At 42.3% G+C, this 14,588-nt stretch overlaps 1 protein-coding gene across 3 annotated transcripts in view; it reads right to left on the bottom strand.

The window, feature by feature from the left end:
• Positions 1-14,588, bottom strand: part of LOC118770393 (ankyrin repeat and BTB/POZ domain-containing protein BTBD11-A-like) — a 178,857-nt gene that overhangs the window by 7,770 nt on the left and 156,499 nt on the right. For all 3 annotated transcript variants that reach the window (XM_036518038.1, XM_036518035.1, XM_036518036.1), the window contains 10 exons: positions 14,021-14,186; positions 12,076-12,165; positions 10,628-10,729; positions 9,604-9,697; positions 6,952-7,087; positions 5,546-5,757; positions 4,073-4,251; positions 3,188-3,293; positions 2,255-2,357; positions 147-228 (listed from right to left, as the gene is read on the bottom strand). In XM_036518038.1, the coding sequence (XP_036373931.1) occupies positions 147-228; positions 2,255-2,357; positions 3,188-3,293; positions 4,073-4,251; positions 5,546-5,757; positions 6,952-7,087; positions 9,604-9,697; positions 10,628-10,729; positions 12,076-12,165; positions 14,021-14,186 (1,270 nt within the window). The remainder of the gene's footprint in view (positions 1-146; positions 229-2,254; positions 2,358-3,187; positions 3,294-4,072; positions 4,252-5,545; positions 5,758-6,951; positions 7,088-9,603; positions 9,698-10,627; positions 10,730-12,075; positions 12,166-14,020; positions 14,187-14,588) is intronic.

Raw genomic sequence — 14,588 nt, 5'->3', positions numbered from 1 at the left:
TCTTTAGTTTTTTTTACCAATGGCTTACTCTTTCCAACTTGCTAACAAAGTGAACAGACCAGAGGTCTGGTTTCATAATGTCAGAATTCACCCACAGCACTGTCATTCATAATACTAAACAGATTCACCCCTTAACCCCACATGACCTGGAATATATTGTACTTGACATTGGTGATCTCAATGCAAGTGTTTTCTGCAGCTGGTCTGTTGGAGAGCAGACACTTAAACCTGCAGGAGAGAAAGAGACAAACACTTCAGTCATTCTTCATGCAGGAATCCAGGAACTGTCTTGAAATGAATCATCAAATACAATTTTTCTTTCATCCTCCAAAGTCAGATGTGTTTATGTAAGAGAAAAGTCTTTAAGAATGAGGACATTGTGTTCAGTTTGGAGAATACTATGAAGATTTGTGTTCAAGGGAGAAACAAACTGAAACTAACTCCTGAAGAAGGGGTTACAGTTCCTGTGGAAGAGAGCCTGAAGAACCATGTGCAGTTTGTAAAGAAAATGTCTTGTCTGAAGAATAAAACCCAGAGAGGAACCTCACATTCCTCTATGCTTCCAAAGAGTTCTAGAAAGTGGGAGATTATGGCATAAACCAATTAACTGGAGTAAGGTTACAGTTAGCTATCTAATGGATGCAGGGGCGGAGCCGATGGCTCATTGCAGAGGGGACGAGGACCTGTAGTGGGCCCTTATACCAGTTATACGCGTGACGCCACAATCACTGCAAGTTACACCCACTGAGTGGCAGAAAGACTCACTGAGTGGCAGCGTTAGCGTTCAGCTGGAATGCTGCGAAGACACAAAAAACACATCTAAAATGGTAAAGAGCTATTGTGCGATTGACTGTACAAATAGATTCAACAAGAAATCTTTTTACAGACTGCCGAAAGCTAAAGAAAAGAGAAGCAAATGGATCGCTGCAATTCGCAGAAACAACTGCAATCCAGGCACCGAAACTTGAAGCTTACGGCTTTCCAAATAAAAGTTGTAATAAAATAAAAATATTTGTACAAACGTGTCCACATACAACCAGAATATCCATTAGTTTCCTCGTCGCTTTAATTTCGTCAACAAATCCCAAGTACGACCAAGCTTTTGCGGACATTCTAAAACGCTTAACGTGAAACGGCTTAACGTGGCTAAATGTTCCAAAACAGCGATCAGTGATCACCAAATTTCTCTCAGACATCTCTTGTCATAAACACCTGTAAAAAACCTGTCAAAAAATCAAAACCAAAATCCTATGAGTATGGAAATTCTTACATTAAGCACTTTCCTCTCCATTGACGCCCATTAGGCTATAGGCTAAGGAAAAGGCTTGAGGTGGCTTAATGTTCCAATAATCACTCTCTCTTGATAGGAGATAGTGTTTATGACATGTGAGATGTCAGACAAATTTGGTGATCACTGATCGCTGTCTTGGGACATTACGGCACGTTAAGCGTTTTAGAATGTCCCGACTTTTTTATGCCTTCAGACTTTGCTTTGTGTATTTCCCCAGCGTCGAAATCAAGTACATATAAATGTCAGGAAACCCGTCAGTGCATAGCCTTTATTATAGGCTGTATGGAGATGCAAGACAGATCCAAGGAGAAACTTACGGAGACAAATGCGGATTACAATGAGGTGTGCTACTTCTCGTGGACCATTTTTAAATACTGCGGCTCCAGTGACGGCGATGGGAATAAAACAAGACAGCCGGCGATCGCCTAGCTCCTACTTTGGGACTCGAACAGAGGGCGTAATTTTTCTGTTTGTACACTTACACAAGGATACTGGACAGCGAATAAAGTTTTCTGTAACTTTATTGTGTCTCTGCTCATTCAAAATAAATAACGCGGCGAGATAGTTAGCTTAACTTACTAGGCATAACTTAGCTAGAGGTCGGTCGAAACCATTACGCCCTCAGTCTGACTGTTTATTTTTTTGCGGCAATCAAGACACACAAACAAACTTTATTAAAAATATTAAACTAAACAACAAAAATGCATGTTCAGTCAGGCAGATTGGGCCCAAGGTGGGCCCCTTTGTTACTGGGCAGAACCGTGGGCCCGGGGTAGCCGCCCCCCCACCCACCACACCCTGCTCGCTCCGCTACTGAATGGATGATAACTGTGTACAGACCATTGTGAGCAATACCAAGGAGATAACATTCACCTATTACATGATGTTGTTTTATACTGTTTTATCTGTGTGAGTGTGTGTGTGTTTGTGTGTGTGTGCAGGGTCTCTGTGCTGCAGCCTGACCTGTTGGAGGCAGTGAAGAGCAGAACTTTGTGGGCGTAGAAGGGCTTTCCCTCCACCAGGAATGTTACATCAGACATCTCCTGATTATTGAGGAAGTGAGGGTCTGTCAGAGGACAGAAACAGGACGTGTGAATGACAGGCAAACAGTCCAGCCTCCAATGTAGTTGTGTCAGTCAGCACATCTATCAGTAAAGTACGTGTGGGAAGTGCATAGCACAGCTTAGTGCATTGCATAGCTTGGACAATGCAATGCTTAGACAGGGACTGCATCTGTCTGGAGAAGACATGAGGTTGTCTGGGTTCAAACCTTGAAAGAAAATGTAAATTCAGTGGTCAAATCCCATTTCCCATGAAAAGATATTGCAACAGGTGTCATTTTATAAAATATACATAAAACATTCTATAATAGACTGATTCTGACAGCAAGTAAATGAGTCACTAATGGTGAGTAAACAATCTAAAATGTGTTGCTAACTTGATTATTCAGATTTCAAAAACTGATTATTTCTTCTGTTTGTTCAGTAATTCTAACACCTAAATATGATAAAATAGAGCTTCAGACAAGGAGTTGTTTCTTCCCTAGATGACACTCATGTTCCACTAATGGCCTTTCTTCTGTAATAATGCATTTTCTTGGATCTTCCCAGGATCTTCCACTGATGTGCTCATATGTGACTAACAGTGCTGATATTACAGTACCAAATGCTCTTTGAGCCACTGCAGTTAGACAGATAGTCTTTTAGATACCCTTCCATCCACTAGAATTATCTGATATCTTATATGTTATGGTCTAGTATCTATCTGAGAGAAGTATAGGAAGGCTTGGATACCAAGTGTATCCCTAGTGCATATAATAACTAGAGAATGTATTCTTTGCCTCACTGGCAGATTCTGCTGTAGAATCAGGCACAGACTTGAACAGGTGTAACTCACCTAAACGTGATGTCTGTTTCTTCTTGATCTCTGTCAGTTTGGGGATGGGAAAGGGGCCATAGCACTGGGTGAAGATGACTGACAGCTGCTGGCTGATCACTTCATTCTGTACACACATGCACACACACATGCGTGCACACACACACACACACACACACACACACACATACAAACAGGCAAAAAAGTTAGTTACCTATTACAGATGTCTCAAAAATACCATAAAATACCATAAATACATACATGTACTAATGCTCTCTCTCTCTCTCTCTCTCTCTCTCTCTCTCTCTCTCTCACTCTCTCACACACACACACACACACATACCCATACTTGACTGTTTCTAATGCAACACTCTCTGTAACATATTCATATAACTATTTCAACCGCCAGACTCTCTGTAACATATTTATGCAGCTATTTCAATACACCTAGTCACAACACCCCCAAATCCTAATGCAGATTGCAGAACCTTGGCTCTTTGATTGAATCTCATCATCTAGGGGCTAATCTCAACCTCTAACCTCTCTAATGTCTGTGAGATACACAGGCAGACATGTTATTGGGGTTCAGGTAAGATATTAGCACAAATCCTTCAGCATGTCACCACAGACAGCACACTGAGAAACAGACAGTGTTCACGGCCAACAGAAAACTGATGCTGCTCTCTTTGGAGTCGTTTATCATTCATTCAGATATGTATTACACACAGTGAATGCTGTGCTCAAAAAGCTGTCACAGGTCAAAAAGTACTGTAGTCACTGAGTCCCCTAGCTGGCCTGCAGGTATAGGGGGTGCAGTTATATTGGAAAAGGGCGTGGCTTGGTCACCTTGCTAGCCTGCAAGTAAAGGGGGTATAATTATATTGGAAAGTGACTGGGCTTGGTCACCTTGCTGGCTCGCAGGATCTGGAAAAGCAGTGGCAGGCCATGGCTGATCAGCTCCTCGGTGTACTCCTCCTCCTGGATGCAGCTGAACTCCTTCAGCAGACCCTGGATCAGTGGCCGGCGGTGCTGCTGGAAGCAGGTGCGCAGGGACTCCAGCCACGTATGCAGTGTCCAGGGCACACCTGTGCACATACCACACACAAAAGTGTGCACTCTCAAACTGAAGTTATAAGAGCATTAATCACATTCTTACACTGAAGCTGCCCCTGCCTCAATCATACTCTTATCTTAAAGCTATGCCAGTTTTAATCTAGAGTAAACACTACACCATTACAGAGAAGCTATATCAGTCTTAGAGTTGAGATTTTGGATTCAACCCTTGTAAGCCCTCTGCTTTATATAAACAATTTGACTTCGTCAGACTGCAGGACACCTGCAGAAATTAAACCAGAATCAACTAATATGAAATAGGATGTGGGAAAACAATGGATCTCTCAGAAGAAGAGCTGAACCGCAGCTTGAGGGGAAAAGGAAAATCTTTAGTTATTATAATATTTCATATTTAGCAATAGTCCCATGAACGTCCTGCTTCTACTTCTATATGCTGAAAAACAGTAAAAAGACTGTAATACTATACATTATTTTGCATGTATTCTTTGTATTTGGTAATGGTAATTATAATAAAATATGTATAGTCATATATAGTCATTTCCATCTGTGCAATGTACATATTCATGGAAATTTTCCATACAGTTGCACACAGGGAATCCCTTCTTTTCAGATAAACCAAACAATATGAGTCTTTTAATGACCTATGTGTGTTATTTTAGACACACTTCCACAGAAAACCCCACAGAGTATGACCACCAGAAACCTGCCTCACCTTCTTAGAGTATTTCACAAAACTAAAATGCAGGCCAAAAAGATGATATAACAATGCTTCAGCTGCAAACAGAGCCAAGACATCTGAGATATTCAAGAAATCTGTTACATTGTAGAGCCTTTTGCAAATTTTGTTGCACATTATGTTACTGTTGGATTATTTGCTTTGATTTTAGAAAGAGACCGTGCTGAAATCAAAATTTAATAATGCTAAATCAGATGTAATTTATAGTATAAAACTCATAACAATTTGGTAATAGCTACAAGATAGATATCAAAGTAACATTTAATGTTTTGAGGGTAATTATGGTAGCATTGTAAATATTATAATCTATTCTAATCTTTAATTATCTCCTAATTACAGCACTGTAGCAAGTCAATATTACCTTAATTTGATCAATTAACTTATGAGCTATTGGAGTAATTATTTTAAGAATATTACATTTTTGGCTGTTTCACAAAGGCAGGGACTGAATAAGGCTGAATGTGTCCATGGTGATAATGACCAAGGCTATGGATGTCAGTGATGATAATGAAGGCAGACACTGACTAAGGCTACAGATGTCAATGGCAATAACAATGGCAGGGACTGACCAAGGCTACGGATGTCAATGGTAATGTCCACGTGGCCGTGCTCTGCACTGTGGTACATGGCCTCTCTCAGGGCTTTGAGCCGGGCCTTGCCAGTGCTGGATGGGTCTGGTGGCTTCTCCCCTAGCTCTGAGCCCTCTGCCAGAATCTCCTCCAAGGACAGCACATCACTCTTGCCCTTCTCTGTGTGGGACAGCAGCTTGCGGAAGACATTCCTGGGAAAAGGGGATGGAAGTACCCATGCACAGTGAAACAGTGAAGTTTCTAGCATTTGGAAAATCAAATCACAACAAGTTCACTTTACCTAGGTGACTAAACATCATAGTGATAGCTAATTGCAAGGAGGACCTTGATGGATTTTATTAACCAGTCCACATGACAAAAGCATATTGACATATCTAAAAGATTGAAAAGATATACATGATGTCATCTTTTCCTCTGGATAAGTCTTGTAAGTGTGAGGGTGTGTTCAGCAAATTGAGTTGTCCTTTGCAACAAGTAGGCATTGTTTTATGTAAGAATGTTCCTAGCCCTGTGCAGATTACACCAGTTTAAATCCTTCATGAGTTTCACCAGACTGCTGAAGGTAAGTAGGACTTTAAAGCTTAGCCTTGTACATACATAGGCCCAGATAAAATCTAACCAGATCCTAATAATCAGCAGTTCCATAAATGAACATAGTAATCACCAGCTTTCTGAACATCTGGTGGTCCTGTCACATCACGGCACAAAATCACTATCCGGAACTTTCTACGCCGTTGTCCTCCGATGGTAGAACGACCTTCCACACTTCATCCGTAATGCCGAGTCCCTCTTCAAGAAACTATTGAAGACACAGCTCTTCCATGCTCAACTGAACACCTGATACACTACCATCTAAGCAATTTTTTACATCTTAAACTTTGTTTTCCTAATAAAAATTCAAGTCTAGGGTTTGATGAACTCATACCTCTACCAGCTAGCTTGTACCTTGTCTGGCCAACTATTGAAACTTGGTCATGAAGCACTTCTACTATTGTTGACTCCTGATATGACTTTTTGCTTATGTTGTATGTCGCCTCACTTATAACTCTCTTTGGCTAAAAGTGAATAAATGTAAATGTATGCATAGAATATGTACAGAGTGTGTAGAGTGTGTAGTATATGTGTAGTGTGTGTGTGTAGTGTGTGTACAGTGTATGTGTAGAGTGTGTAGTGTGTGTGTGTGTAGAGAATATGTGTAGTGTGTGTGTGAAGGGTGTGTGTAGAGTGTGTGTTGTGTGTACAGTATATGTGTAGAGTGTGCAGTGTGGGTAATGCGTGTGTAGTGAGTGTGTAGATTGTATGTGTAGTGTGTGTGTGTCTGTGTGTGTGTGTATGTGTGTGTGTGTGTGTGGGTAGAGTGTATGTGTAGTGTGTGGAGTGTGTACCTGTGGCCATGTGCTGCAGCCAGGCTGTAGGAGTTCATGTCTCCCTGAGGGGCCGAGGAGATGCCGTTGCGATACGTGGTCCCGATCATGGGGTCCGCCCCCCTCTCCAACAGCAGACTCACCAGCTCAAAGTTCCCTGTGGAAAACCCAAACCAAGGGAGTCATGGTCTACATCTGTATCCACTTCCCCCACACCTCTCTACACTGTCTGAATCCCATACATATACCTGAACTCCGTACTGACCCCCCAAATCTATACTGAACCCCATACTGTCACCCCCACAGTCTATACCTGAACTGCACACTGTCACCCTTAGTCTACACCTGAACCCCATACTAACACCCCCCCCCCAGTCTATACCTTAACCCCACACTGACCCTCATGGTCTACACCTGTATCCCACACTATCACCCCCACAGTGTCCACCTAAACCCCACACTCACTATCAATGGTGTACACTTGACTTATTCAGTGTTGCTTTTAAAGGTGTACACCTGAATTACTCAATCTCACTTTTACAGGTATACACTTGAACCCCAAACTGTTACTGTCTCCACATGAAAACCACATCTTCACATACCAATCAGCGACACACCAGTCCCTCCAGGAAGACAGGGCCCCAAAATTCAGTTCCATAATAAGCCAACACAGCCCTTACCCTTTATACAAATGATGCTTTTAAATAGGCTAAAACACATCAGATCAGTCCACCTGAGGGATATTCTTTTTCCTCTCCCAAATACGTGCAAAATACTGATGGTGATCCACAGAAAGCTTACCCAACACCTAATTGTATTCCATATATTTCTGAGAATAAAACTAAACCTAATGCTGGATCAGCAAACCCAACCCATTACCTCACTCCAGAGCATTATGTGAATTAAGTTGAAACTGATTCTGGGTCAGTTTACCCAACCCCCCAATACTCCAAGCCAAGGGTCTCAAACTCAAATTGGCCTGGGGCCACTACAGGTACTGTCATGTCACAGGAGGGCCATTTCAACATTTAACTGACAACAAATTGCATTATTTCTGAAAATGTATTTTTTATTTCTATATATAGTTATTAACATAACTATATTTTGCAAGTCTTGACAACATTCATATACAGTTCAAGTGCAAATATGTTTCCTTAGTGCATTTTCTAACTTTTATATTCTAAGTTCAATTTATTGAAAACCTGCACTGCACATTTGTACTTTATTTTTTGCCAGACACCTGACAGCGTTTCTTTTCACACAAATTAGTTACATTTGCCCTGATGGAAGTCACAGTTGAAACCCTGAGTAAAGCTTCAAGATGGGCATCACTAAGCCTAGATCTGTAGTTGCATTTATTAAAGTACATAGTGGAGAAAAGTTTCTCACAAAGATATGTGCTTCCAAAAAGACACATTACTCGACTAAACACTTTGGAAAGCTGTGAAAATGACCCGCGGGCCATAAGTCTGAGATCCTTACTCCAAGCCATTACAGCTACGATCAGTGTTCTGGGGCCACATCAAATTATTTCCACTTCCTTCACACATCAGCCTGCAGATTCACAATTATTATGACCACTGACTGTTTTCTTTTTGTGTTTGAGAGTATATCCTGTTTAATTAGCAACATCAACACAGTCAGAGACAATGAGGCAGGAGCTGTTTTTTCCCTGCATCTGGCAAGCAAGAAACCCTGTACACACTCACTCAGTTTCAGCACAAGTGATGAGTGACTGCATTGCAAATAGAGCGTGGAAATGTGTTTTGGTAGATTTAGCTGATGAGGTTTGTGTGACCCAGGTGTTATTTAATGGATTATAATGACACATACTTAAATGATTTTTCATGTCACTGTAAGCATGAGGACATTTTTGTTACATCTCAGTTTCTTCAAGTTGATTTTTAGAAGCTAGTGTGGATCAGATGTTTATCCCTCAAACACACCAAGTGTTCCTTGCGTATTTTTATATCCTAATGTTTTTTATGTCCTATGTTCTTAAATTGTTATTATGTTCTTATTTGCATAGAATCTTGTATCCTGTTCTTATAGTATGGTTTCATAATTAGCATGGAGCATGGTCCTGTGTTGTGTACTCATGTGTGCCTATGTTCTCATGTTCTTATGTCCATAGCATTTTTTCCTGTTTTCACAATGCTTCTATGTTCTTATGTTCCTACAGTCTACACTCTGCTCAGAGCACTGGGTATTTTTACAGTCTACAGTGAGCAGCACTGGGTATATTTACACTGTTCCGTCTATAAATATTGAAAAACAATATTTTGATATTATCTGACAATGACTGCCACTCTTACTGTACTCCTGCCACCAGAAGAAGAAAATAAATCATATAATGAATAAATCATACAAAATAATGAACACACTGATATTGGAAAAGTTATTCTGGACTGTTTTGATCCATGGACCACTTTCTGTTGCCATTTACTATATTATTTCTGACTCATTTAAATTATGCTGGTCAATGTTTCAACCACACGCCAAACTTCACCAGAACAAACAAAGCAAACTGTAGCACATGTAAGTCTGCATATCACAGGCCTCTTCACTTTCTCTTCACAGGTACAGGAAAGGTGCATTTCACCTACACTATTTGTCCATTCAGCTGGGAGCTTCACAGAACATGATTGTGCATATGACACAGTGCCACCATACCTGCGGCTGAGGCCAGCTGCAGTGGAGTTTCGGTGTAATTCTCCATTCCATCCTGCAGGGAGCCTTCAACATTGGCTTGCGCATCCAGCAGGAGCTAGAGGTGGGGAGGACAAACAATTCTCAGTACCAGCTTCAAGGGGTGGGAGCCCAAGTGATCAGGAATCCCACCCCTGATCCAGATTAAATCTGACACAGCATAAACCCAGCTTTCCTGTCACCACAATGTGCTACCCATGACACAGCTATGGGGGTTATTGCTGAGTATTGAACTGTAGTGGAACTGTTTCTACTGGGGGGTCTCACTTTTGACACTCGCTGATCTTGTGAGGTCACTTCCTCTCTCCAGGAATTTCCACTAGGCACAGAAGGAGAAGGAATGGAAGGCTGAAGAATCCATACTGAATTCAAACTTCTCAACACGAGAAGAGCCATGTGGAAATCTCATCAACTTCTTCTGGTTTTTAGTGTGATTCACATGACCCTGTCTCAGATCTTCACCAGTGTACTCAGCCATACCTGGACACTGGCTTTCATCTGCATCCCTGATGAGTAAAGGTTTCAGAGATTTCTTCTTCAGCAGCAGATGCAAATGCATGTATGCACACAAATATGTCAGTGTCTATATGTATCTTCAAGTTAGATTCCTCCTATCAGTGTGGGCCTGGTGTTGATTCTGTGGGCTGTTTAGATTGTCAAGCTCATGACTCATTGTTTGGCACTCAGAAAGCATTTGGGTATGTAATGATCATAAAGGCTGATGTTCTGCGCTGTGGAGTTTAAAGCTAAACAATTCCATTTAATGGCAAATGCTGCACAATTTGAGCATGACTCTGCAGTGTGCTTTATGTGGTGAGCCCAGCTCAGGTTAAATAAATCCCACATCAACATTCAATGTTTACACAAAAAGACCAAGGAGAAAATTGACATATTTTGCCATTATTATGATATTGCATCATAATAACCCATTAATGTACAGTGCCTATAGATGGCAAGTTAGTAGAATCACAGTTCAAAACATCACTACCTGCACAACAGGGATGTGTCCATGTAACACAGCGAAAGTTAGTGGAGTCCCCTGGCGCGATTCAGGATAAACTGAGGGGTGCTTGTGTACTGTGTTTGGCACCTGGGAAGTCATAGGTAAGGTTCAGGAGAGAAATACAGCAATTAATACCGCCAGTCTACTCAGCAAAAGCAAGTGCAGGGGGGGTGGGGGGCGGGGGTGTAAGAAGGAGGCTGGGATGACCAGCGGGCAATACTGAACACACTGGTGTTGGGGCACAGACCTGAACACTGGGCAGCCTGCCTCGTTTGGGAACTGAGCTGCACTCCTCTTTGCTCCCTAGCCATCACTTCTCCAAACCACTGCATATTGTCTCAATGCCCTCTGTCTCATCTCAGTTCTTATCACAAGCTAAAGGGGCAGCATGAATAATCTGCGAGACCTAACAATGTTGTGTGACTGCGTGGTGAGTCATGAACAAAGGCAGCACACTTCTCTCCCTTCTTCCAAACTGTGTCATTTACTGCTGGCTCAGGGAGTTAAAGCTACTTTATACCAGTACCTAGGCTGCCATGGCATATGGGTAGAAAGAGGTAACTGGTAACATGATCCATTTGAGCATGTTCTGAGAAGTGCTCTACTGCAAGCCAGCAACTGGAGACTCATCACAAGTGAAGCTACCACTTGCTAACTGTTGATTATCCATTTTCACATTGATTTGAATGGAATTCTAACATTTACAGCTAGTTCTGACCCCTACAGCCAACCGTGACATTTCAAGCACATGTTTTGTAAACTGCTAGCAGGTCTTGCTTGGTCATGCCACTTCTAAAATGCTTGTGGTGCTTTCTAGAATCAACCCTGAACTTCCACATCCAAATTAAGTGCTCTGACACAACAGCTGACAAGTGAGACAGTCACAACAAGTCAATACAGGGGTTGCTAATTGGGTCAGATCCATGAAGCATTTTCCACCATAATACCTTTGTGCCTTTTCATGTTTCAAGAGGAAAATCCCATTAACCATGAAGCAGTCCCATTGGACTTTCAAATGAATGTTCTGTTGAGCACTCACTTGGTTGTGATTCTCTTAGCAGACACTGCTATCATGAGGAGCAAAGCTCTGCACACACAGGCAAACAGACAAAATTGATTCCAGTACCTCTTGGTCAAGCAGCATTCTGAATATGCACAAACTCAAAACCATCTGGCAGAGTCCACTCCATACTGCTGCCTATGTGATGAGTCTCTTGCTGGGCTGGGAGGGACTGCATGGTGGTCAGCGTTTTATGGACCCTGACCAGTCACATGACATGCTGACAGGCAGGGAGGGGGTGGGAGAGACAAGGGACAACTCAATTTGGGGTTTTCTCCCGTCTTACACCAAAGTGACGGACCTATAAGACTGGTTCCACACTGATAGCGAGGAGGATGTGTTGCCCCCCATGGTTGGTCAGGACCTACTGTACCTCACTGTTGATGTCAGCTCCAGCGTCTAGCAGCATCTGGACCATGGCTTCATCCCCACGGATGCAGGCGTACATGAGTGGGGTCATGCCCTGGATGCGAGATGACACAGTGAGAGAGACAACTTGCTACACGTCACAGCATCTACTCAGCAGGGTGACTTACCACACATGTGGGGATACAGCATGTCTACACTGCAGTCATGTAACAGGTTCTACTGACTGCTGAAACCTCTGTTTCAGTAGTCAGTACTGTAACAGGCCTGCCTGGTTCTACAGTTAATACTGTAACAGACCTGACTGTTTCTGCAGTCAGTACTGTAACAGGCCTGTCTGTTTCTACAGTCAATATTGTAATAGGCCTCTCTGTTTCTACAGTAAATACTGCTGATGTTGTCAACTGTAAAATATGTGAATAGGAGTAAAGTATGCACCAGACTCTACACTATAAACTCAGTGTTTGCTTTCCACGTGTTCCTCATGTTGAACAGCAGTGTCCAAACCATTCAGTCTCAGCTACCTTAAAAGCCATTCTATCAAGCTTTGCCCACCCCAAAATCTGCTAAAAGAAAGCAGGCATCGGAGTAGAGAGTTCCAAACCCCTTCCCCACACCACAGGCACCCACAGGCTGAAAGCATGATGGGGTAAACACTGACACAGGCTATGTCACATACTCCCACACAAAACATACACAAGCACACATATGCTGACCCAGTGGGACCCACTACCATATATGTCAACATATGTCATTGGACGTTTATAAAAGAGGATTCAACACACTAGCATGTGACCTTGATTTAGGAGCCCAAGTGAAAGGAACATCACACCTCTCTGTCACACATCCATTGATATAGCACAGAAGCAGAAGCTAAGTGGTAATATTAAGATAAGACTCCCCCCAACCCTCTCTGATTTGTGGGACATACAGCTTCTCACCTCTAGGACAAAATGACAGTCACACAGGAAATATGCAGAGCAGCAAAGGGGAGCTCCCAAAAACAAAATTAAACAAAACCACCCTGTTAATCAATCTAATATATGCAGTAAGTGTATTTCATCTATAGGTTCCAAGATGAAATTTCTTCTACTCCTATCTGTGCTAGGGCATCTCTGCATGTTTTAATCTCTGTCAGTCTCTCTTTGTCTATCCCTGCATGTCTGTCTGTATTGGGTCTATACTTTTAGTTTACAGTATTGTTCTCAGCTGATGGTGGCTAGCCTGCAAGTGCTGAAAAGCCATTCATAGGTTCACCCTAAAACCTCATTATCCACCTGCTGTGGCACTTCTAGAAGAGAGAGCAGCAAAAAGAATGGCTCAAATAAGGTGAGGATTCACACAAGGAACCCTGGGAAAGGAGGCCAAAATGAGACGGGGTTCCATTTCATTAGGAAATTAGCAGTCCTGAATCAAATACAATACATGGCTTCATTAGAAATATCTGTTTTAATGCAGGCTTTGTTCTAAATCCACTGCATAACTCATTCACTACATAAAAGATCCTTGTGGTAAACTCCATCTTAGAGCAGATTACTGAGAAAATCTTGAGGATCTGGGCTTGGGATTTGAGTTTCTTCTAATAGAGCGGCCAGAGTCAGAAGACAGCACTTGCAGAGCACACAGAAAATCTTCAATGATACCTGCAATTCTAAGGGGAGGATACAGATCCAACTATTTTGTGGTATTTGAACAAATTAAAATCTCCATGTTGTTATGTTCAGCAGTAATGCAGAAATGTTTTGGAGCTCTGAGCTTCACAGTAGATCAAATGTATGCTGGTGTGTTGAAGTGTTCAGTAATGTAGCTACACGCTGCAGCTCTGTACTGGTGTATTGAAGTGTGTGTATCTGTGCTTGTGTTGTAAGTGTTCAGTAAGAGTTCTGGGTGCCCTGGTGCAGGGGTCTGGTGAGGGGCATGGTCACTGATGTGGGCATAGGTGTGTCTCTGACCTGCTCACTCATGCTGTTGATGCCTCCTGGACCCAGCAAGTTGAGGGCCTGCTTGACTAGGTCAGTGCGGCCGCAGTTGAGCATGCGGAAACCCAGATCCTGCAGGAACCGGGCCTCTGTAGAGACCGCATCCAGCTTGTGGGAGGCGCAGAAGCAGTCGTCCGTCCTGGGTGGCAAAACAAGTGAGATTACCTCCCCTGGTCCCTGCACACTCAATTCCATCTTACGACACTTAGCAGACAAGAAAAGATTTTTCCGGAAAGAAAAAAGGAAGCATTGCAATATCGAGTCCTTGTCTGAATGCATTACAAATTTATGCATTGGTCTTTGCAACACTCAGCTATGCAAAGATACAAAGCACATGTGGATCGTTCCACAGACATATATGTAAGTGCAATATATTGAAGTGCAATATGTGCAAGAAGCTCACTTATGGACATTACTGAACTTCTGCAATTTGTTACTTTAATGGTGCAGTTGCAGTTGCAGTATTTATTGGTCTATTTATTGTCCCATTGTTTTATGTTTATTTATGTTGTGTACCTCTGTTCCCAACATGCTTGACTGT

Source organism: Megalops cyprinoides, chromosome 23 (genome assembly GCF_013368585.1).
Source record: "Megalops cyprinoides isolate fMegCyp1 chromosome 23, fMegCyp1.pri, whole genome shotgun sequence".
Taxonomy (NCBI): Eukaryota; Metazoa; Chordata; class Actinopteri; order Elopiformes; family Megalopidae; genus Megalops; species Megalops cyprinoides.
The sequence above is the reverse complement of the archived record's forward strand: the minus strand, read 5'-3'. Positions and strand labels throughout refer to the sequence as shown.